Source organism: Natrix helvetica, assembly GCF_964273705.1.
Source record: "Natrix helvetica genome assembly, chromosome: 9".
NCBI classification, from domain to species: domain Eukaryota; kingdom Metazoa; phylum Chordata; class Lepidosauria; order Squamata; family Natricidae; genus Natrix; species Natrix helvetica.
In genome coordinates this window covers 18,137,373-18,163,562 of record NC_138560.1, presented here as the reverse complement: position 1 = coordinate 18,163,562, position 26,190 = coordinate 18,137,373, and the positions used below count along the sequence as shown (strand labels likewise).

General features: G+C 42.7%; 1 protein-coding gene across 1 annotated transcript in view; it reads right to left on the bottom strand.

The window, feature by feature from the left end:
• TFAP2E (transcription factor AP-2 epsilon) overlaps nt 1–26,190 on the bottom strand; it is an 88,384-nt gene that overhangs the window by 56,793 nt on the left and 5,401 nt on the right. The window contains exon 3 of the mRNA XM_081961963.1: nt 25,119–25,170. Coding sequence (XP_081818089.1) covers nt 25,119–25,170 — 52 coding nt within the window. The remainder of the gene's footprint in view (nt 1–25,118; nt 25,171–26,190) is intronic.

The window sequence follows — 26,190 nt, the reverse complement described above, 5'->3', positions numbered from 1 at the left end:
ATAGATGAATGGATGGATGGATGGTTGGATGGAGATAGATGAATGGATGGATGGATAGATATTATTTGTAAAATTTATTGGCAATCCATCTTATCACAGGGTAAGTTAGAGAGATTATAAATGAGACAGACAGACAGACAGACAGACAGACAGACAGACAGACAGACAGATGGAATCTCTGCTGTCAATATATAGTTTGATGTGACTCTATTCAAGCACACACTGGACTTTCACTGTATCCCTGCTTCCTTCCTGGGTCCCTCATCAGCTCCAGTCCTCCAGCGGAATGAGCTGGCCAGGTAGACTCTGGGAGGCCACGGTCCCCTTGGGCTACTGGATTCCTGTCATCAAACAATGGTTTCTGCTTGCTTCCTCTTCCAGAATGCCTTCCATTCCCCTAGGGAAACTTACCGGAGCGGCTTCTTCAAAGGTGGAGGTGAGATGAGCAGAGACAAATGTTGCAATAACAACACCCGGAGATAAATGCCGTTGCAATGGAATTCATTTTGCTTCATGCTGATTATGATTCAGGGTGGCCTCTTTCATTCCCTTTGTGGGGGAGGGGCCTTCAAGTCAGAATTGACTCCTGGCAACTATATGAACAAATCCCTGCAGTTTTCTAAAGTGGCATTTTCAAAGGGGTTTCTTCCTGGGGCTTTTGAGGGCTACCATTTTGGGGCTGAAAAGTGTGGATGACCACTAGCTGGTAGAAAAGAAGACAGGTTTTTCTGTACAATATCTCTCTGCTGATCATCTAGAGTTGTGCAGTCCAGATTTGATAATACTGATAGAAGAGAATACGTGTAGCTCACGGTTGAACTGTGAGGTCCTTGGTGCTCTCTGAGATGGGTTGTTTTCTTGCAGAAATTTCATGACCCGACTAGGTAACATCTTCAGTACCATACCAGAAGGGAGTGGCATTTGCACTCTATTTATTTATATACAAGTGCACCAATGATGTTGTCTAGCTGGGTCATGAAACATCTGCAAGCGGACAACCAAAGCCAGAGAGCACCAAAGACCCCACACATTTGATGCTCCTATTGTCCCTATTTTTCTATCTCCTAATTGAAACGACCTTTGATTTAAAGCACTGTTCACTCCAAATCCAGTTTAAGACTGAAATTCTGTGTGTTTGTGGGGTGTGTATGGGGGGGGGTGTACGTGTACACATATCACTACATTGTGCACCTCTATATCAGAAGGAAGTATAACCCAACTGCTCAGTATTTTGTCTCTGGTTGTAAGCAAAAAATGGACTTTTCCCTATAGTCCAGTTTCTACTTATTTCATTATCTTTTCCACTCCTGTCAGTTTCCAGAATGCTTTCCTGAAGCCATCACAAACTATATACACCTTTTTGTAAGCATTTCTTAGAACATGTGCGTTATTATTATTTCTTTTATCCATTAAACATGAAACTCAGTCAACTGAACATTCAAAAATGCATCACAAATACCATTGACTGGTGCTAATGGTTGATACGGGTTGCTGCCAGCGTCCTAGGTAGCAACCAAGTACCTTCTTAAAATATAAGATGTTCCGAGTAGCGCAGTTTTTTTGCAGTTCTGCTGGTGTTATTGAAGGAAGCTGCAATTTGTTGATGTATCTTATAAAATTTTTGGACATGGTGCCAAGTGCCCCGATGACAATGGGTATCACTGTTACATGCTTCATCCATAATCGGGTGGTTTCGATGGCCAGGTCGCGATATTTCATTATTTTTTCTAGTTCTTTTTCTTCGACTCTGGCATCTCCGAGAACAGCAATAACAATAAACTGTACATTTCAGCCCTCTACAACCATGATATCTGGCGTGTTGTGCTCCAAATGATGATCCGTTTTTATTCGAAAGTCCCACAAGATCTTCACCTTCTCATTTTCAATAACTTTTTCCACTTTATGTTCCTATGACTTTCTGGATGCAGGTAAATCATATTTTTTACATAATGATCAGTGGATTAATTTAGCAACTCCGTCGTGTCTAGCTTTGTAATCAGTTTGTGCAATTTTGCTGCATTCACATATTAAATGTGAAACAGTTTCAACTTTGTTATTGGAAAGTCGGCAGTTTGGGTTGTCAGTGGATTTTTGTATCTTCGCTTTCATGCCATTAGTTTGTAGTGCTTGTTCTTGAGCAGACAGTATTAAACCTTCCGTTTCTTTCTTGATAGGTCCCATCTTAAGCCATGTCCATGTCAAGTTGTCATCGCATTTTCCTTCAATGTTTTTTAAGTGCTGTCCATGCAAAGCTTTGGTTTTCCATCTATTTAATCTGTCATCCAGCTGTTTTTCCTTGTATTCTGCCTTTGTTTCTGTTGTTTTTATGCTGTTCTCCGTTTTCACAGCCTGCAGCAATTTTTCTGTACTTTGGTTCACATAATCATTCAAACTTCATTTTTCTTCTTCTACAGTTTGATGGATTTGCAATAGCCCCCTGCCCCCCATTTTTCTTGGCAGGTGCAACCTGTTGATGTCACTTCGTGGATGTAAAGCGTGGTACATATTCAAAAGTTTGTATGTTTTCCGGTCCAAGTTTTCCAGTTCAGCCAAAGTCCAGTTGATGATTCTAGCTGAGTAGCGTATCACTGGAACTGCCCATGTATTAATGGCTTTAATTATGTTTCCAGCATTCAGCTTTGATTTTAATATTTTGCGGACCCTCCTGATATATAAGTATATTATTATTATTATGTGGTTAATCTTTGGTGAGATTCACAGCCTTTGGGGCTGGTTGGTAGCTCAACAGCTCGACTCCTAACCAAGGACTTAGGAACTGTTAAGGTAACGTCGGAGGATATAAGTTGTTCCAAGTAGGGTGTTTTTGGTAGAATCATCATCATCATCATCATCATCATCATCATCATTATTATTATTATTATTATTATTATTATTATTATTATTCATTGCACAGTCAGCCAGATATTCAGTCTGGATTTTACGTTTTTGTCTATCTATCGAATCCTTACCAAGGACCTGGAATAGGCAGATCTGGATGTTTGAAGGTGTGACAGATATTGTTGCAGGATGGAAGCTGTTCCAAGTAAAGCCGCCTTCTGCAATTGACTGATGGCAAATTTGTCACTGCCAATAGTGTTCAAGTGATACTCCAGTTGTTTTGGGACTGCACCCAAGGCGCCTATTACCATTGGTACTACCCTTGCTTGCTTTTGCCATAGTCATTCTATTTCTATTTGTAGGTATTTGTATTTTGTTATCTTCTCCAGTTCTTCCTCTTCTATTCTGCTGTCTCCAGGCACTGCCACATCCACTATAGTTGTTGCTGTTGCTGTTGTTGTTGTAGTTGTTGTAGGGAAATTTGACCTGACATTTTGTAACAAGCTATTTTTCTCCATGATATAGAGGGTTTTTCTCTCTCTCATACTTTACTGTGCATATTCTGTGTAGTCTGCACATTGCTGTGTCTTTTTAAAGAAAAAGGCATCACAAAATTCAGAGAATTATGGGAATTAAAAGCATTTGGTTTGTATGTTGATTCAAGAAGTGTGAGTTAAGTAAATTTGCGCTGGAATTGGCCAAAAAAAAAAAAGCCTAAATTCTTTAGGTTAAGAAGAACAAGCAAAAGTACAGACACGTCCAATTGGCAAACATGCTTAGCTTTTAAAAATTATATTCCTTTAAACCAATCTTCAGATCTTGGATACAGTTCTTTCCTCTAGCCAAACAGCAAAGTGAATTTGTTTTCTACATGATCATGAATTTTGACAAAAAATTGGACCACACTGCGATTACAACTAAATGTTCCGGTCTTGTAAAAAAGAAGCAGAATAAATTAATAATGGCTGAAACACATTTTCTCTGTGTTATCTTGGCATCTGAATACCCCACCCCACCCCAAAAAAGGGGGTGAGAAAAAATACGAATAGTTGCACGAAATAAATGCGTAAAGCCCACACTGTGTACCAAGCTGGTATTTCTTATTCAGCAGTATTTAATGAAAAGCCTGTTATGTTCTAATTAAAGCAAAACCCAGAAACCAGAAACCAAGTAACCAATCGTTATGGTTGTTAGTGTTTATCTTGCTTTTTTTCTTTCTGCATTTTCCCCTCTAACAGAATGATGTTTTAATCTAGAAGAACAATTTTTATTTATTGGAAAATCTAATGCAGCCTACTGGCAGCTCGCTAACTGCTGTTACATTTTATTTATCTCTCCTTTCAACCTCCATCGTGTAAGGATGCATTTTAAAAAATAAGGATGGCTGTTATGCTTACGATGTGACATATTGACTTTGGCAACTCTCTGCGATGGAAAACGGGAGCTGAGTTCACACAACACATTTAACCAGATGTGTCCTACACCTAAACAGCTGCCTTTATGCAACGGGTGAAAAATATCCCATTAATTTCATGCACACACACACATACATACACATACATATATACATACACATATATACATACATGCAAATATGTGGCAATATATAGACAAATATGCAATAACATCAATCATATTACAACATATATTATCTTCCATTATAGTATCGCTTGTATAACTGTCAAAAATATTTACTCTTCTGTTTTTCTTTCTCCTATAAACCATATTTCACCTAATTCCACTCCTCTAACCGCAATATCCGTCATTTAACCATTTATAGAATAGTTCCCATGTTATGAAATAGTCCGAATCTTCTTTTCCGTTAATTTTTAGGGTTAACCTATTCATCTCTGCACATTCCAGAATTTTTTTAATTATAATATCGTCAGCAGGAGTTTCTGGGTTTTTCCAACGTTGTGCATATGTGATCCTAGCTACTGTTGGATGCGTAGAACCAAATATGTGTTCCCCCTGTTATAAATCTCCTGGAAGCATGCCCAACAAAAATGTCTCAGGTTTCAGATCTTTGTTGTCTTATCATATTTTCCAGCCAACATATATTCCCCCAATATTTTTTGGCTTTGTGGCATGCCCACCACATATGGTAGTATGAGCCTGGTGGAAGGAAGAACTTTTAAAGCCAACAAGCACAGCTGGAATATCAGTCACTCTTCAGAATTCTTGAACACCCCCAAGCCACCCCAAAAGATGGCCCAAAATGATGATTGTCAAGATCGCACCTTGTGGTGAGATGGGCGGCAAACAAATTTAATAAATAAATTATCGAAGGAGGAAAATAAATATTTGATGGTTCATTGTCAGGCCCAAAGAATCCAGGACCATTCGTAAAGCTGCAACCTAGCAGATTTATTCAAGCCTATACCCAAGAATCAACATTAAATTGAATTTTATTTGATCAACATTGAATTGATCACCAGAGAAGAGTCAACGGAATTCAGGAAAGATTGGACTTGGGTCTCTGGTGGCAACACAAGGACTCTAAACTGATGACATATTTAACTCCATTCTCCAACATGCCTGATCTTTTCTTACATTTATTCCACTTTAGCCTGATGCATCGAGATTCCTTTCAAGAAGATGCCCAGAGCAACTCCTACAATTCATTATCCTCTAAGAATGTTACCACTTGAGCCTTCAGATATTTGGGAAGAGTTTGGCCATAGGATCTGATTCCCCCCTCCCACCACCACACTGCTGTGAGCTGGAAATCATGGATGTCAAATAGCTAAACATGAGGAGCAGTTGCATCAAAGGCATTTATTTTAATGTTAATGACATTTTAATGTGCTGTAACTGAAATCAAATCACATTTGGTTTTCACCCTGGCATCTACTTTGCTCTGATCCAAATTTCTTTGAAGGTGCAGCCACTGGCATATTTCTTAAACACTCATTTTTATGATGAAGATGAGGTTTGTTTTCCAGAGCATAGTAGCAACTGGAAAGAGGTAGGTGCATACACAACCCACTTCTGCCCCTGAGAGGCGGCTCCAGCAGAATTTTAAAGTCCTCCAGAGCTGCCAAACTTGTTTGACCAGAGCAATGCAGTATAAACAGCATCTCCCAAAATGGACAGCAAGTACAAAAATGCTAGAGAATTCCTGGAGGCCTGACACTCTGACACATCCGCAATCAACAGATACATAGAGATAAACAACATCTACATACCATTCAAAAGAGACAATCCAAAAGCCAGAAAGGGAACAAATGCGACTAAAACACTTCCTTATTAGCAACCAACACCTAGATGAACAGAAATTAACGGCAAGATTAACACAAGGCCGACAATGAAGAAGCATACAATGGAGAGAGAGGTTCCCTGAGGATGGATCCCAGCATGAGTCCAAAAGCTTGGAAGAATCTCTGGTTTTACTGTGATTGGATCCCGCAACTTTATCATGCGACACGTATATTTGCCTTGTTCAAAGCAAACAATACTCCAGTGGAGGAACGGCCGAGGAACTGACAAACAAGCTAATTGCAAACGACAGCTAATCAAGGAACGGCTAAATTCACTCCCACCAACACTGACAGGGTAAGCCATTAGAACCATGATGGCAAACCTATGGCACACAGAGCCCTCTTTGTGGGCACACGTGCCATCGATAGCTGCTCTTCTGGTTTGTGGCACACACATGCACACTGGCCAGCTGGTTTTTGCGGGCGCCGGAGCACCAGAAAACAGCCTGAAAACCACCCAAATACAGGCTGTTTTATGGGGTGTTTTTTGGCCATTTTGGGGGCCCTTTTCAGACATGTTTTTTGGCTGTTTTTGGACCATTTTTCAGGCCGGAAATGGCCCCCTAAACGGCCAAAAAACAGGCGCGTGTGTGCCAGCCAGTTTCCAGTGCTCTGGCGCATGCAAAAACCAAATGGCCAGCGTGCATGCACGTGCCAGAAACTGGAACATTCATGCATGGTCGTGCGCCGGAGCGCCAGAAATCCGAACACCAGCTGGTTGGTGCATGCATACACACTGAAGCCTCGAATGCAGGGTGTCCAAACCTGAGAACTTTAAGACTTGTGGCACACTGTTTAATGGAAGATGGATTGTTTATATTAAAATAAAATAAAAACGTATTAAGATTGACTTATCCTTCCATTCTTCTGAGGTGGGTAAAATGAGGACCCAGATTGTTGGGGGCAATATGCTGACTCTGTAAGCCGCTTAAAGAGGGCTGGAAAGCACTGTGAAGTGGTATATAAGTCTAAGGGCTATTGCCCTTCCTTCCTTCCTTCCTTCCTTCCTTCCTTCCTTCCTTCCTTCCTTCCTTCTTTCCTTCTCAGCAGTTAGAATGCAGTATTGCAGGCTAACTCTGCTGATTGCCAGTATTTCGATCCTGACCAGTCCAAGGTTGACTCAGCCTTCCATCCTTCCGAGGTTGGTAAAATGAAGACCCAGATTGTTGGGGGGGGGGCAAGAGAAAACCGCTTACAGAGGGTTGCAAAGCACTGTGAAGCAGTATATAAGTCTACGTGCTATTGCTATTATGTCCATCACACAGTCATATGATCAAAATTCATGTTCAACTGATGTTACATTGACACATCTGTTCCACTGAACCTGGTAATCCCTCCATCCAAACCCATAAAAACATCCCGTATCAATTCATTCCTAGCATTGGGCTTTAGTTGTTTCAGGAAGAGTGGCTGAGCCTCGAGTAACACTGTGGCAAACAAAGACAAAAAATGTAAGTGTTGCCTTACCAGGGGATGTCAGGCTACGCAGAATGAGATGGGCAGACGTCGGCTCCAAGGCTTGTTTTAAGGATGTGAAACGGGCACTGATTAATGATTGGCATGGCTCTGCTGAAAGAGCCAAGCTTCCGGGCAGAGAGAGTCCAACTGACCTCCCTTTCCAAGGTGGTGCATTCTGGTTAGCTTGTGCCAAGCCTTAAGACAAATTGGAAAGCTCTCAAGGAAAAGCTACAGAAATGATTAAAACGCCTGGCAGGCATTGTCCTAGGAAGGAGGAGAGGAGGAGGAGGAATTTGGCCTAGGGGTGTGAAAGAAATGAAGGGGGGGGTTGCAGGTCTGGGAAGAAAGGAGCGGTCCTGCGAGAACGAGGAAATGTTTAAACAAGTGCCAGGAAGAAGGACTGTATTTTGCCATCTCCATTAGGTATCACAGGACACAGAGAGAGGGACTTAAATGATGTGGGGTGATGTGTTCAGGAGGGTATGAAAAGGGAGGAGATGGTCACATGCAGCCTCTCTGTGGAACGCTTGGAGACTTGTGCTACAACATGGCTGGGAAAATTAAAATAAACACTAAAGAATTGAGGCCTCTGAACTCTGGTGCTGGAGAAGACTCCTGCGAGTCCCTTGGACTGCAAGGCGATCCAACCGGTCAGTCCTAGAGGAGGTCAACCCTGACTGCTCTTCAGAAGACCAGATCCTGAAGATGAAACTCAAATACTTTGGCCACCTAATGAGAAGGAAGGACTCCCTGGAGAAGAGCCTCATGCTGGGAAAGATGGAGGGCAAAAGAAGAAGGGGACGGCAGAGAATGAGGTGGCTGGATGGATTCACTGAAGCAGTAGGTGTGAGCTTAAATGGATTCCAGAGGATGGTAGAGGACAGGAAGGCCTGGAGGAACGTTGTCCATGGGGTCTCGATGGGTCGGACACGTCTTCACAACTAACAACAAAAAAAGGCCTTTGTGGCACAAACAGGGCACACACACGAGACAGAGAGAAAGATCTTTGTGCTGTAAATAAATTCCATGGCACCTTGTTGCAGGAGAGCAAAACAAGCAGGAGAATATAAAGGTCAGGTTGCATCTTTTAAACCAGAGGTATCCAACCTTGTGACCTTTAAGGCCTGCGGACTTCAACTTCCCAGAATCTCCCACAGCAATCATGAAGTTGGAGCTGAAGTCCACAGGTCTTAAAGTTCCCAAGATTGGACACCCCTGTTTTAGATATTCTTGGTGCTGGTTTTTAAAAGGCCAAGTTGTCTAGTACTGAAGGCTGTAAATATATTACTGGAAGTTCTACCGCGCTCCAAAAAACACCAGTTCCCATCCCAGGATGATAAATAGAGGTAGTCCTTGATTTGTGACCACAGCTGGGACCAGAATTTCCACAGATAAGCAAGGTGGTTGTTAAATGAGTCGCAACTGGTTTTGCAACCTTTATTGCCATATAAACCAATTCGTGCAATTGTTAATCGAATCATGTGGTTGTTGATCGAATCTAGCTTCGCTCATAGACTTTGCTTGTGATCACATGATCCCAGGATGCTGCAACCATCATAAATATCGACCAATTGCCAAGCACCTGAATTTTGATCACGTGACCATGGGGATGCCCTAACAGTTATAAGTACAAGGACTGGCCATAAAGCACTCCCCCCCCCCCCCGTATCCTTGTAACTTCGAATGGTTGCTGAATGAATAGTTGTAAATTGAGGACTACCTATAAAAATGAATTGCATTTTGTTTGTTTGTGTGTTACAAGTAATGGGATTGCCCTAAAGTGCCCCTCTGATTTCAATTCAATTCATACTTTTGGAGCAGCAGCTGAAAATCCTCCAGGATTCAAATCAACCTGCATCTTCCAGGAGAGGGGTCTCCAACCTTGGCAACTTTAAGCATTGTGGACTTTAACTCCCAGAATTCCCCAGCTGAGGAATTCTGGGAGTTGAAGTCCACCAGGCTTAAAGTTGCCAAGGTTGGAGACCCCTGTCACAACAATATTTGTGATCAAAAGTAACAAGTTTGGAATGTACCACTTAAAAATACAAACACAGTTTGAGCAGAGAGGTTAACATGACCCTCCCTTCATAATTATGCAAGCATTATACAACCTTCCTCGCATTTATAAAAACATGAGGTGTGTAGCTTTTTTTAAATGAAGCAACAGATTCGCTGAATCTTTCAACCGTCTTCCAAGTAGAGACACAGCCAGATACATTGAGACAACACCAGGACTAAGATAGAATTGTCTGAAGTAAAAATAGAATCAAAACTAAATAAACTAAGTCCTCAAAAATATAACAATTCCCCCAATTCTTTTTCTTAGTAACATTTATAATTTGATGTACCCAAAGATTTCTGGGGTCTCAGGTTGCGAATTTCCCTTCCCGTTGTATCTCCTGATCAATTACTATTATTAATATTGTGATTGATCGCACAATCAGCCAGATGTTTAGGCAGGATTTGGCATTTTAACCACCTATCAATCCTTCCCAAGGACCCAAGATAGGTCATTATTGTTGTTTGATAGTTATCAAAATATCATCGCGGGTTGTGAGCTATTCCAAGTAAAGCTGCCTTTTGCAATTGACTAATGGTGATCTTGTCAATGCTGATAGTGTACAAGTGGTGCTCCAGATGTTTTGCAAGGTACCCAAAGTGCCTATTTCTATTGATAGTATCTTTGCTTTCTTTTGCCACAGCCATCCCACTTATATTTGTTGTCTTTTTATTTTGTATTCCCCACACCCCCAGTTCTTTTTCTTCCTTTCAGTTGTTACTGCCACATCCATTATCCAGACTTTTTTGTCTTTCTTACTGACAGCTGTTAAGTCTGGGGCATTACCGTATGCATCAGGTAGCTGTTTGAATTCTAAAGTCTCAGAGTACTTTTGCATCTTTATATTCTACTTCTATCATTATTATTATTATTACTTGGTTAATCTTTGGTGAGATTCACAGCCTTTGGGGCTGGTTAGTAGCTCAACAGCTCGAGTCCTAATCAAGGACCTAGGAACTGTCAAGGTAACGTCGAAGGATATAGGCTGTTCCAAGTAGGGCGGTTTTTTGTAGAATCAGAATGTTCAAATCTGATAAATTTAGAATTTCCAAATAGCGAGGTAGTCCTTTAGGTATTGCTCCAAGGGCTCCAATTACAATCGGGACAACAGACAATTTCTTTTTCCACAGTCGCTCAACTTCAATTTGCAAGTCCCGGTACTTTGTGATTTTTTCTTGCTGTTTATGTTCAATTCGTGCATCTCCAGGTATTGCAATGTCAATGAACCATACTTTTTTCTTTTCAACTATTGTTATGTCAGGTGTGTTGTGGGCCAAGTGCCTGTCAGTCTGGATTCTGAAGTCCCACAAGATCTTGACTTTCTCATTCTCTAAAACCTTCTCAACCTGATGGTCCCAGTGATTTTTGCTGTACTCAAAAACTTATTATTCCTACTCCAATAACTTATTATTATTATTATTTCAAATTGTTTTTGTAATCACATAATCCCCAACAGATAATAAAGCACCAAGAGAGCATTATGCATTCTTAGAAATTATGTATAAGTATTTGCAAAGGGCACATTTTCTCCATTTTCCTAATTTTGTAACAAAAAACCCCATCAATTGAAGGCTCAGTTAGGGCCATAAGTGTCTGATTCTTGGAGAATGCCTGGACAAGCCTCTGTAATTTTCTTGGCAAGGTTTTTCAGAAGCGGTTTGCCATTCCCTACTTCCCCAAGGCCATCCAGCCAACTTCAAGGCAGAACTAAAACTCTCTGCCTCCCAGCTTCCAGCCTGATGCCTTCACCACTACGCCAAACATACATGTCAAAAAGAGTCGGGGGAGGGGGGGCTTTGACCATGTGGTTGAGGGGTGTGGGGGAAGGAACTTGATATTCCTCTACCACCTTTTGCAGCCACTCCTGGGCGGGAAGACTGCATCTCCTTTCATTTAAGCTCCTGCTTTCCATGCAAGTTTCCGAATTGGGCCAATCAGCCACATGCTTAATTCGTCCCGCCTACGCAGCAGTTATTTTTAAAACATCACACGGAGAGATAAATATTGTTTGTGTCGTTTTTGAAAAATATGTTAATCGCTTCACAGTCGCCTTCTGAATTGTCGATGCAGGTCTGCCATTCCCCCACCCTGGGTAGATACACCCATTCCTTCCCAACCGCCGGTCCTCTGGCACCTTATGCAAAACCCGAGATGGCTGAGATGGTTAACCACTTGAGAATGGATTTCTTTTAGTGACACGGAAAATTCTTGCCTGCAGGAATCCTCCATCTCTAGGAAGGCGGGAATGTTTTTTTAAAAAAATAATTCCACCCCATCTTTTCACCCCAACATCTAAAGCAGCTCAAATCAAGGAAAAACAATGATATAACAAATCTTTCTGCCCAGATGTTCCGTTTTGTCCCATATTAGTACTGGTATTTTATTTTTCCCAGTCACTGGGGAGAACATATGTTCCTTATTTTAATTCAGGGTGAGGACAGATCAACATTTTTAAAAGAAAAAAAAACCTCGTGGTTTGAATGTTTTTGAAAGGTTGCTATGCATGGAGGAAGGAAGGAAGATAGCACGGAACTTATTATATCCAGTGATTATTTCTGGAGAATGAATGTATATTTATTCAAGGAAGGAGGTGGAGCTCCTATGAAACAACCACCCAACCCCAAAACTAACATTGGTAGAATTTACATCAGATGGCTGTGGCTGCTGCCTCATCATCTCATTATTTTGGCTTCGGAGAGAAATTCAACTAGCTTTAAGTCCACGTTCTTCCCAAGTGGGTGAAGTGTGTCCCATCACATCTGGAGGGAATCAGGAAGAGCAGGACAAGGCTTTGCCGTAGAGCAGCGTTTCCCAACCTTAGGAAGGCCTTTAAGAGGCATGGACTTCAAAGCGTACTGGCTGGGGGATTCTGGGAGTTGAAGTCCATGCCTCTTAAAGTTCCCAAGAGGATAGGAGGGGAAGAGAGGGGAGAGGAGAGAGGGAAGCAGAGGTGAGGAAAAGAGTAGGAGAGAGAGAAGGAGTGGAAAGAGGAGCAAGGAGGAGAGAGGAAGGGGAAGGAGAGAAGAGAGAGATGGGAGAGGGAAGAAAGGAGGTAGGGAGGAGTAGAGAGGGAGAGGAGGTAGTGCTGTTGTGGAACAGGGTGTAATATGGTGTATGGAAAGCAGAAGAGCAGAAGGGAGTTATCGTGAGTAGAAGAATTGATATAATATTGGATAATACATAATAGTGTTTGTTACAATGTAATGGTATACTTGTGGATATCCATATGAAAATAAAAAATAAAAAACTTTTTTTTTCAAAAAAAAAAGTTCCCAAGGCCATAGACTCCAGGGGTCTCCAACCTTGGCAACTTTAAGCCTGGTGGACTTCAACTCCCAGAATTCCCCAGCCAGCACGCTTTGAAGTTGAGGTCCCTGCCTCTTAAAAGTTCCTAAGGTTGAGAAATATTCCCTCCGGATATGATGGGACACACTTCACCCACTCGGGTAGGGAAGAACGTGGACTTAAAGCTAGTTGAATTTCTCTCTGAAGCCGAAATAAGTGAGATGAGGTAGCAGTCACAGCCATCTGGTGTAAATTCAAAGCCCCCAGCAAATCCTGGGAGTTGGTTGGAGAGCTCTGCCATAGGGCACCAGTTCTCCCCACCCCTTAACGATAATTTTTCCATGGACCGGCAAAGTGAGGGGAGGAGTGTGCAACCTGGATCCCATGCATGCACAGTTTTGCTTGTACCCCACTCACTCCCAGCTCTCTCTCTCTGTCCAAAATGTGGGCTTCCCTGCCTTCAAGAGCAACCGTTGTCTTTCAAATGCAAATGGACCTCTGAATCTTGTCCTGAGGGGTTTGATCCCCTATGTCAGAGGTTTTCAAACTTGGCAACTTTCAGACCCCTGCCTTACGTTGGGCCATTACAACTGATGAAGTTTCTTGGATGAGAAACCAAAATGTTTTGTTCTTCTTCTTCAAATAAAAAATAGACGTTGCCTTTTGAAAGAAAGACCTTTGAGACAGCTATGGCCTGGGCGACTGAGAATCTCCACGGACCTATATCCCTGTTTACAGTTATAGACCAGACCGATCATCTTCCAGGGACTGGGGCAACTATAATAGTCCCAATTGACAAAAAGGCTAACAGGAATGAGCTCGGTAAACTACTACAGGCCTATTAGCCTTCTGAGTATTGTCAGCAAGCAATATGCTAATGATTTAAATCTTACAAGACCAGATTGAAATGGAGGCTTTGATCCAAGACCAACTGCCAGGTTTCCGAGAAGAAGGATCAGCAGTAGATCACAAGTTATCCTTGCATCATTTAGTACCTATTTAAAAAATAGCACGCACGCACACACGCACACACACAAACACCAATCACTCTTCGTAGCCTTTCTTGATTTCAAACAAACCTTTGACTCCATTTCCAGAAACGCTATGTGGTTGTTAGGACCATCCTCAAAAGCCAAATGCTAACCAAGAAAGCTGGGTTCCCAACATTACCCAACCCACCCTATCCAACCCCGATTTAACGGAAGCCAAAGTGACCGCTAAACTCGGACCCGCCTGAATTTTGCGGAGCGAGTTCGAACACAGCTGGGACCCCGCTGAGCCGCCTCGCTTCGCAACCCTTCGCCCTTCTCGCCCCTCTTCCCAAGAAGAAGCCCCCGGGACGAAGGGACTGGGGGGGGGGGGTGCGAATTAAACTCTCCCAGACTCGTAGGGTTTCCTGCCTAAGCAGGAGGTTGGACTAGAAGACCTCCAAGGTCCCTTCCCACTCTGTTATTCTAGTCTAGTCTCTTTTTTGGGGGGCGACTCCCCCCTCCGAGACCGAGTGGGGGGGCTGGGAAAGCCGCAAGATGCAGCGGCTGCATCAGAGCGCCTTTAGCTCCCCACGCGCGTTTTTGCGGAATTCGTTTTCTTGCCGTTTCCGTACCCAAAACCAGAGCAAAAGCAGGCCGAGAGCCGCTTCCTCAGACCACATTTTCCCCCGGGGGCGGGGGAAGCGCCCTGAAATCCACGGGACCTCTTCCAGCCAAGATCGAGATCAATTTTATCCGGGGGAAAAAAAGCGCAGGTATTTTCCCATCTTGGAGAGGTTCTAAGTTTTACTCTTAGGGGTGGATTCCGAGACCCATAAGCGCCCAAGGTTTTGGATTTCACTTTCATCGTCGTTCGCAGGTCGGTTGCGGATGATGAGAGAGCGGAATAGATATTGGGAAAGATTGCCGACTAGGAAATTTCCTTTAAAAAAAACAACCCAGTCCTATTTTGATCGAAATGATTGTTCCGTTTTGCTTTCTTGTGCATCTGGGCTCCTTTTCCTTCTCATCTGAAGATACCCCTTCTCCGAGGGAAAACCTTGCAAACTCCCGAAATTATTTCCTGAACTTGAAATCTGTCCAAATATTGTCATTTTCCATTTTCCCACCACCAAAACACTAAACAATAGATTTTTTATAAAAAGAGCCAGCATGCCCTTCTAGTCTTAAGTAAAATCTCTAAAAATGAAGTCCAATTCTCCAGATCTTTTCATCCATTCCAAAGAGAAATAACCTTGAATGCCCCACCCTCAATTTTCTGTGTAAGAACTTTTTGGTTTAACTTGAAACGGGGCTGTCACTCTGCCACCCACATCCGGTGAGGAAAGTCATGTGAGTTCTGCAGACTGGCATCGTGAATGGGGCACTTCATTTCTCATCCACCCAGAGGGGAAAAAGCTACCAACTTGGGAAGCCACTTTCTTTAACAGTGTTTCCTCAATCGGGGCATCGTTCAGGGGTGTGGACTTCAACTCCCAGAATTCCCTATCCCGGATGGGGGATTCTGGGAGTTGACATCCACACTTCTTAAAGTTGAGAAACACGCTGCCCTTTAAGTAGGGCTAACCTCCAGGTAGCAAACTCCTCAGGCACCCTGTCAGGTTGCTCTAGCAAACAATTCACAACAGTCAAGTGTGTGTGACATTTGCCCCATTTATATGGCTGTGAGTTTTTGGATTTACTGCTTTCTCTTTTAGGAGCTGGGTAGGATATGTTCTTTTAAGAATCCTTTTTTAAAAAGAAATACTATCTTCCAGAAATATTTCTAAAATAGCATACATAATTTTTCAAAATATTTTAAGACACGCAGCAAAAGATACCAATATTCCCAAACCAATGAACCAACTAACTGAGTGTTTTCTCAACCTTGGCAATTCAACTCCCAGAACAGAGTGGTGAAGGCAGCAGGCTAAAAACAGGAGACTGTAAATTCTAGCTCTACCTTACAAAGAAAGTCAGCTGGGTGATTTGGGCCAATCCCTCTCTTTCTCAGTCCAACCCACCTCACAGGCTGAAGGAGGAAGGAGAGTTAGGTATGCTTGCTGCTTCAAGTTATTTATAAAAATAATAGAGGTGGGATAAAAAATTCTAAAATAAATAAATCAAGTAAGCCTGGCTATTGTGAGAAATTTGAAGGCTTGGTATATATGTGGGATGGATGGAAGATATTGGATGGGAGGGATAGAGAGAGAGAAAGAAAAAGAAAGAAAGAAAGAAAGAAAGAAAGAAAGAAAGAAAGAAAGAAACAAAGAGAAAAGGAAGGAAGGAAGGAGGGAAAGAAAAAGAAAGAAAGAAAGAAAGAAAGAAAGAAAAAAAGAATTTCAAATGCTAGACAAAAAACAGTAAATTTCAGAGAGAATCGGAAGAGAATTGCTCATCCTAAAACCATTGGACTAAAACATTATTGGATTTAATCCCCAGACTCCCCTCTCCCATCCCAGTTTTTTCTCTTCTGCACTATTGAAATTGAAGTCTGGATCTGCCTCCTCTTAAGCATTTGCTAGTCCTCATTCCTTTTAAAGGATCCATCCGGAAGAGTCTAAAAATGTTGCTATCAGGGACCACAAGGGCAGCCTGTGCTGGAGCTCTGCCTTCGAGATTACATATATATATATAACCAGCTTAGTGGTTAAGACTCCTGCCTAAGATATATACAGCCTGGGTTCTAATCCCAGTAAGGGTATGGCTAGCTGATGAGAGCTAATTAGCTCGAAATAGATCTATCCTAGTCTCCCTTTATTTATTTATCAGTACAAATACAACACACACACACACATATATATATATATATATATATATATATATATATATATATATATATATATATATATATATATATATATATATATATATATATATATATATATATATATATATATATATATATATATATATATGCTGGTTTTGTTGTATTCGGGTCTTTTCCCATGTAGGATCCTACACGGGAAAAGACCCGAATACAACAAAACCAGCATACCTACACCTGTGAAAATCTACGAAAACATATATGTATGTATGTATGTATGTATGTATGTATGTATGTATGTATGTATTTGTGTTACATCCCCTGGTATGCCCAAATATAGGAGGGAGCTCACTACTCCCTCTTTCTGTCATTCGGCTCATCACAGAAGACCATCCAGGCAGAAAACCATATTTTTATTTTTAATGTTGCCTTTTTATATTTGTGTTGTATTTGTGCTGATAAATAAATAAAGGGAGACTAGTATAGATCCATTTCAAGCTATTTAGCTCTCATCTAGCCATACCCTTACTGGGATTCGAACCAGGGCTGTATTACATATTAGCTTGAAATGGATCTATACTAGTCTCCCTTTATTTATTTATCAGCACAAATACATATATATCTGTGGTTTTCATAGATGATACTTTGATAAATATCTTAAATGCATGTGTGAGGAAATGGTAATTAAAAAAAGAAAAAATAAGTTATCTCAAGTCTAATTTTAAGCTGCCTTCTGCTTTCTGATGCATAAATACCGAGGTGGTATTCAGCCAGTTCTGACAGGTTCTGGAGAACCGGTAGCGGAAATTTTGAGTAGTTTGGAGAACCGGAAAATAGACTGGCCCTGCTCCTGCAGCTTCCCAGCTGATCTTTGTTTGTTGCCTTGAACAGGAGAACGGAGCTGGAAAGCAGGTTAGTGGGGTGGAGAGGGAATGGGGATTTTGCAGTATCCTTCCCCTGCCATGCCCACAAAGCCACGCCCACAGAACTGATAGTAAAAAAAATTGAATCTCACCACTGCTTCTGATGCATAATTGGCTTTGCTTCGAAAAGGTATTGCTTGGAAGCTGCCTTGCTGGTGGACCAAAAAAACTTTTGAGAGCTTTACAGGTAGTCCTCGCTTTGCAACCACCATTCAACCCAAAATTTCCATTGCTAAGTGAGACAGTTCAATGAGTTTTTTCCCTATTTTACCACCTTTCTTGCCAGAGCTGTTAAGTGAATGACTGCAGTTTATGGTTGTTAAATGAATCTGGCTTCCCCATTGACTTTGTTTGTCACAAGATCCCAAAAGGTCCCTGGGACACCACAACCGTCATAGATACATGCCAGTTCCCAAGGGCCTGAATTTTGATCACATGACCACAGGGATACTGCCGTGGTCATAAGTCTGAAAAATAGTCATGTCACTTTTTCCAGGGCCAATGCAACTTCAAACAGTCACTCAAGGAAGTGTTGTAAGTTGAGGACTGCCTGCCCAAAGGTGCTTTTTCAAAAGGAAACTGGACTTTGTTTTTTCCTTGAAGACGTTTCGCTTCTCATCCAAGAAGCTTTTTCAGCTCAGACAGAACTGAAGAAGTTTCTTGGATGAGAAGCGAGAGGTCTTCAAGGAAAAAAACCTGAACTTCAAAATAATAATAATAATAATAAAATTTGAATTTATTAGCCGCTCCCTCTCCACACAGGACTCGGGGCGGCGTACAATAAAACATATAAAACATAAAACATATGTGCAAACACATAAACATCCAAATACACACATATACAAAGACATACATGCACGGAGGAGGTAATACATTGTAATACATCACATTTAGACAGTTAAAAGTCACCATTAAAATACCCCATTAGTAATACCACAATTTAAAAATTTTAAAAGGACTGTCAGGAGGAATAAGAAAAAAATTTACAGTTGAGCCAGGCCAGATAATTGAAAGAGGTGGGTCTTCAGCTGTACACGGAAGGAGCGGAGATCGGAAATAATCCTGATGTCATGGGGGAGGTCATTCCACAGGGCTGGGCCCATCACAGAGAAGGCTCTGCTCCTGGGTGTCGCCCCCCGACACTGTTTAGCGGACGGCACCCGAAGAAGTCCCTCTCTGTGTGAGCGGATTGGTCGTAGGGATGTATGGGGCAGGATGCGATCCTGCATGTAACTAGGTCCTGTGCCATGAAGCGCTTTAAAGATCATAATCAAAACCTTGAAACGCACTCGGTAGACTACAGGAAGCCAGTGCAGCTCGCGCAGGAGAGGTGTTACAGGGGAGTATCTAGTCATCCCCATAATCACCCGCGCCGCCGCGTTCTGGACCAACTGCAGTCTCCGAGTGCATCTCAAGGGAAGCCCCATGTAGAGAGCATTGCAGTAGTCCAGGCGAGACGTCACCAGCACATGGGTGACTGTGCGTAGGGCATCCCGGTCCAATAAGGGGCGCAATTGGCGCATCAGGCGAACCTGATGGAACGCCCCCCTTGCCACGGCTGTTACATGGTCATCCATGGACAGCCGGGCATCCAGGAGGACGCCCAAATTGCGCACCCGTTCCATGGGGGCCAGTTGCTCGCCCCCAATGGCCAGAGATGGAAGCAACTGGTTGAACCGGGAGGCCGGAAGCCACAGCCACTCCGTCTTGGAAGGGTTGAGTTTTTGTCAGTTGCCATCCATCCAGACCCGTACGGCCTCCAAGCACCGGGACATCATTTCAACAGCCTCGTTGGGGTGGTTCGGGGTGGAAATGTATAGCTGAGTATCATCAGCATACAGATGATATCCCACCCCAAAACCACGGATGATCTCGCCCAGCGGTTTCATGTATGTGTTGAACAGGAGAGGCGAGAGCACCGACCCCTGTGGCACCCCACATGTGAGGGGGCTCCGGGTCGATCTCTGCTCCCCTGCCAACACACGTTGCATCCGGCCAGAGAGGTAGGAGCCAAACCACCGTAAAACGGTGCCCCTGACTCCCAGCCCCTCTAGCCGGTGCAACAGGATAACCATGGTCGATGGTATCGAACGCCGCCGAGAGATCTAATAGGACCAGGATAGAGGAACAACCCCTATCTCTGGCCCTCCAGAGATCATCAACCAACGCAACCAAGGCCGTCTCCGTGCTGTGCCCGGGTCGGAAGCCGGACTGGCGCGGGTCTAGATAATCATTCTCCTCCAGGTGACGTGGAAACTGTTGTGCCACCACACTCTCTACAACCTTCGGTAAAAAGGGAAGGTTGGAGACTGGACGATAATTGACTAGATCCGTTGGGTCCAGGGAAGGCTTCTTGAGCAGGGGCCTCACAACCGCCTCTTTCAAGGCGGCCGGTAGAAACCCCTCACCCAACGAAGCGTTCACTAGGCCCAGGAGCCAGTCGCGCGTAACCTCCCAGGATGCCAGTACAAGCCAGGAGGGACACGGGTCCAATAAACATGTGGTAGGTCGCAGACGTCCACGCAACCTGTCCAAATCCTCGATGGCAACCGAGTCAAACTCCTCCCTGTTGCCTTTTGAAAAAGCACATTTTTTCATCTCCATAAACTCAATTTGTTCTCTTGCAGCAATGAAGAAAGAATGATTGGCAATTGGGATGCCCATTGTTTCATAACTTAGCAGAACCAACTAAGCCTCATCTGCAACTCCACCAGCTTCAACTCCCATCGCTCACACTCAAAATGGCTTTATAAAGTGGAGCTTCAAAGCATCCTTTGCAGAGATGCTGATATGAACCAGGGATAGGCAGCCTGGGAATTCCAGCAGTTTGGGGACTTCATCTCCCATCAGCCCCAGTAAATATGGCCAATGCTGGTAGATAATAGGACTCAGTTAAGAGACAAAATTGCCCACAGTTAGCTAGGGGTAAAAGCTTCAGAAGAAACTCTCCCTAGTTTCTCCAGCTGCAAACAGTGGGAGAATTGTACTTTCATATTTGCAAGGGTTCTGCCAATAAAGTGGAATTAGCTCATCTGGTTGTGATTTCTATCTGGTTTAACCCACGAAGCCGACAGACAAAAACAAAACATTCATTCAATCATTCATTCATTCATTCATTCATTCATTCATTCATTCATTGTTTGTTTGTTTGTTTGTTTGTTTGTTTATTGAACTTTGTCAAGCAAAAATGAGAACAAGAATAAGAGAATAAAAATACGATGTCATGGATCAGTGGTGGAATTCAAAAGTTTTTACTACTGGTTCTGTGGGCGTGGCTTTGTGGGCGTGGCTTTATGGGCGTGGCAGGGGAAGGATACTGCAAAATCCCCATTCCCTCCCCATCCCACTAACCTGCTTTCCAGCTTCGTTCTCCTGTTCAGGGCAACAAAGGAAGATCAGCTGGGAGGCTGGGAGGCAGCGGGGGTGGAGGCAGCCTATTTGCCGGTTCTCCAAACTACTCGAAATTTCCCCTACCTGTCGGAACTGGCTGAATACCACTTCTGGCAAGGATGATAGGCACATTAGTGCACTTATACACGCCCCCACTACTGTAGGACAGCAGTTTCCATGACAGATAAAGAAGCCAAAATGTCCAGGTGAATTCAAAAAGTGAAGATCGTGGCTGCAACTGTGGGATTGAAGCATTTATAAATGGGCAGGGTACTGCCATGTGCCTTCATGGAGAAGGGCTGGGTGAGGAATCCTGGGAATTGAAATCCACCGATGCTAAAACTGTCAAGGTTGAGAAACACTGGTTTAAAATGTTGGAAACAAACAAACAAACAAACAAACAAATGCATTGGTATTCATTGTAACTTTCTTTTTGTTTGTATGTTTGTTGTTTCGTTTTGTTTCGCTTTCTTGTTGTTTTGTTACTGCCCAGAGTCACATAGCTGCAGCTGGACAGTCATAAGAAGTCACATAAAACCATTTTTGAAAAAAAAAATGTAGTTAAATTCTGTGCCTGAGAATGAATTTCACAACATCCCCCTGCTCCCAGTTTTCATTCAGCTGAAAGTCCTTCTTTAATGCTTTGGGTTTTGTTCGTAGCAAAATAAAGAATCCAGAGCTGGCTCCTGGTGTAGCCTATTATAAGGGGCCCTAACCAATCAATCAGCCTGGGCTGTGGTTGATTAATGTGGCAATTGAAACTACTGAGGCTTGCACATCGACCCAAACTGAGCAGCTGCCATTTCTCACAAACCGAGACTTTTGTCTTTTTTTTAAAAGCAAGAATTTAATTTTTATTTAATTTTATACTTAATGTTCACTCTTATTTTATGCAGTGCTACTTACAATCTCTCTCTCTCTCTCTCTCTCTCTCTCTCTCTCTCTCACACACACACACACACACACACACAGACGTTCCTATCTACACAACAACTATAGTATTAGTGCTTTTGTAAAAGTAACAGAAAATATGCCCATTATAGTGACTGCATACTGTAAGCCTCACATGGAGACTTAAACATCACCATAACTTTTTAAACGATGCTGAATGGGACAAGAGTGTTTCTTTCCCTCCCCATTTTTCCAAACAGAAAAGCACAGCCTGTGATTCCCTCATTAGGAATGGCCATAAAATTCTGAAGGCTGATATCAAACATTACTTTTTAAAGAGAGAAAAAGGGGGAGATTACTAAGTGTTAAGACGATGGGATAGAGATCCCAAAAGATGCTTTAGAAGTGTGAAAGCAACAGTGTCCGGGACTCTTTAAAGCAGCTGCATCTTTCTCCAGTATTGCAGCTGTCTCACTCTCACCAGAAAAACAGCAGCTGGCAACTATATTCATGTGCCAAAGGACTTTCCCGGAATCAAATCTCAGGGGCTCCGCAACGCCACTCAATACAACAATGAAAAGTAACAATGTCTTGAACTGCATGCAAATGAAATCTGGTTTTGGTTTTCCTTTGGCACCACCCATAACTTATTGATATGCACTGCTGACTCACATCACTCAAATGCCAAATGTGATGATAGGATACGATAGGGTAGGATAGGATAAGGATAGGGATAGGGATAGGGATAGGATAGGATAGGATAGGATAGGATAGGATACCTTGGAGGTTTCATGTCCAACCCCCTACTCAAGCAAGAGACCTTACACCATTCTGGACAAATAGCTCTCCAAACTCTTCTTAAAAACCTCCAGTGAGGGAGCATTCAGAACTTCTGAAAGCAATCCCTTTCACTGATTAATTGTTCCAATTGCCAGGAAAACTGAATGCCATTGCATTCCATGAACCTCTGTGCATTTAGATACATTATGTCCCATACAGGAATGTTAGCCTTGGAATTTACACATAAAGAAATATTTGGGGGGGGGGGAACCTAGATAGGAAGAGGAGAGAGTGTTGTTTGCCTCCAGAGAATTCAGCACAGATGAAGCAACATTCCATTATCCCTACTGGTTGAGTTTCCTGGAAACAGCAGAAATCACATAGTAAATCCAACATTAGGCTGAGGTTTTCTTGGAGTCGGAAGCTTCCAAGTTGGCATGACCACAGGGGGGAGGCCACATTCTTTCACCCCAGCCACTCACTTGTGAGATGTTCCTGAGGAGTAGCAACTGGACCTTTTATCTCTGGGCCTTTTAGGAACTCCAGGCAGCTTTAGAAAAGCAAAGGCCCAACCCAATTTGGAATAGCAGTTAAAAAGTTGGCTGAAGAAGTAAAAGGTAAAGATAAATGTACCCCTCGCACATATGTACTAGTCGTTCCCGACTCTAGGGAGCGGTGCTCATCTCCATTTCAAAGCCGAAGAGCCAGCGCTGTCCAAAGACGTCTCCGTGGTCATGTGACTGGCATGACTAAACACCGAAGGCACACAGAGCCCTGTTACCTTCCCACCAAAGGTGGTCCCTATTTTTCTATTTGCATTTTTTACATGCTTTTGAACTGCTAGGTTGGCAGAAGCTGGGACAAGTAACGGGAGCTCACTCCATTATGCGGCGCTAGGCATTCGAACCGCCTAACTGCTGACCTTTCTGATCGACAAACTCAGTGTCTTAACCACTGAGCCACCATGTCCCTTTAGAAAAAAGACATAGTCAATCCCATGCCCAATGGTCTCCACTCACCCTATTTTATGGGGCGGAGGGAGAAAATGAAGCGAGATTCGGTCCCATCTAAGCTGCTTTGAACTTCTGGAGAAAAGGCAGGACATCCATCTAACACAACAGCAAATAACATGCCTCCTCAAAAGAAATAACAGCGAAGTTTGCTGAGATCCACAAACTTCTGATGCTCTTGTTTCTTCCTCGTTCTTTCCAGTCCCTTTTTCCCTCTCTCCCCCTTTCTCCTCCCTTCTCGTTCTGCCTGATTTTCTGGAAACTATTCAGTGGGCTTTGCTCCCAGACGAATTATCTCCACATTACAAGAAAACAAATAACATTCACCCCGGGTCTTAGAAAAATCATAAATTTGATCTGACAGCAGAAAGCAAGCAATCGGATGCCACCCCAAAGTTTGGGATGGCTGTGTCCGTCATCCCTTGCTAAGTTAGCTGTGGCAGCGGGGAAGTAAAGCCTAATGTTTTTGGGTGACACTGGGCTGTGAAATCCTGAATTAATGCTTAATTGATGGGTCAAGGACTCGTCATAACTGGGTTCACACCAGTGGTGAAATTCAAATTTTTTTTACTACTGGTTCTGTGGGCATAGCTTGGTGGACATGGCGGGGGAAGGATACTGCAAAACTTCCATACCCATTCCACTCTGGGGCCAGCCAGAGGTGATATTTGCCAGTTCTCCGAACTACTCACAATTTCTGCTACCGGTTCTCCAGAACCCATCAGAACCTGTTGAATTTCACCCCTGGTCCACACACTTCCTGAAGTTACCTTTATTTCAGGGGTCCCCAACCTTGGCAACTTTAAGACTTGTGGAGCAAAGCTGGCTGAGGAATTCTGGGAGTTGAAGTCCAAAAGTGCCAAAAACTAGCCGAATGGGTAGTTTTACAAAAACAAGCTAAATTCAAAGCCAAGTGAAATTACGCTTCATATGACGCATGAACAGCCTTTGATTTTTTTCAGATGGACTCAACTTCAAAGAGACGGCAAAATGGAGCTTTGGCTCCCTGCACATCCACTTAGCCTCAGGGGTGTCCAAACTTGGCAACTTTAAGACTTGTGGACTTCAACTCCCAGAATTCCCCAGCCAGCTGGCTGGGGAATTCTGGGAGTTGAAGTCCACAAGTCTTAAAGTTGCCAAGTTTGGACACCCCTGACTTAGCTAAAGCAGGGAGGCCAAAATAAAGTTCCTGAAAGTATCAGCAGCTTCCAAGAACGGATACCAACTTCCTATCTGTCAAGGATGCAAGGGGCTTGTGCCAGATGTATCGATTCGGTCTTGACTTGTCCTCACCTTCACTAGTTTTGCACCCCTTCCTTTCTCCCCAAATCAGTAACTTAGTTCAGAATGCAGAAAGGAAAAGAAATACAAATCCGAGATAACCAGGGCTCAGAAACCGAGCTGGCTTTCTCTCGTACAGACACTTCAGACTTTCAGATTCCAGCTGCTCCCCACTACCAAATGCTCCAAGCCACGGACATCCCCTTACCTTTCTTGATCACCGATTGGTCCAAAAGATTCATACTGGCCTCGTCCACCGCCTGCAAGAACAACGGGACATAGATAATTGCTCAGCTCCACCGCAGAGAGTTCTGGTGAGGATTATGGGATTAATCTATCTGAAGTGCTTTTCGCCCTCCAGACATTTCAAATGTTTCTAAAAATGAAAGTAAACCAGGGCAGGGTTGTGGTGTTTTTTTGTTTTTTCATTTTTAGCCTCTATAACCTCAAAGCTGGGGCTTCTAAAGAGGTTTTCTTGGAAGAGGGGAAAGTTGTTTTATTTTTCGAAATAACACACCCAACTTCTTCAAACCTGTGACTTCTCCACCGAGTTCTCCCCTCCCCACTCCCGAAGTGAAGGAGATCAAAAACTACTCTGCCCTCTTCCATTCCCATACTCTGGTTTCTTTTCAGATCGTATAAATCCTCCATTTCTCAAGCAACTACTAAATAATTTGGCAATGGATATTTTGAGGAGGAAGACAGAGTCACAAAAGTCAATCACTGAATTGACCCATTCTCTGATTTCAGCTGAAACATCACCTAAACCAAATGGCTGAAAAAGAAAGAAAGAAAGAAAGAAAGAAAGAAAGAAAGAAAGAAAGAAAGAAAGAAAGAAAGAAGAAAGAAAATTATTATTTTTAAAATTCTTCTCTATTTTTTATGTTTATTTTATATTTTTTTATATTTATATTTTTATGTTTAGTCATGGTTATGACTATAACCATGTTGCTTGTATCTTTCAATTTATATTGTATTTAATTGTTTCCTTGTAGGATTTGATAGCTTATTAATAACCTTGACTATCACTAAGCGTGCATTTTTTTATTCTTGATGAATGTATTTTTATTCTCCTTATGTACACTGAGAGCACCAAAGACAAATTTCTTGTGCGTCCAATCACACTTGGCCAAGAATTCTATTCTATTTAACTGTTTTTTTTTTTTTTTTTACAAAAATCCAATCTATATTTTCTAGAATGGAGCAAGAGACAACCTGGCCTCTTCTAATTATTGCTACAAACAACAAACAAACATCTAACGCTGCTTCTGAGGGGAAAT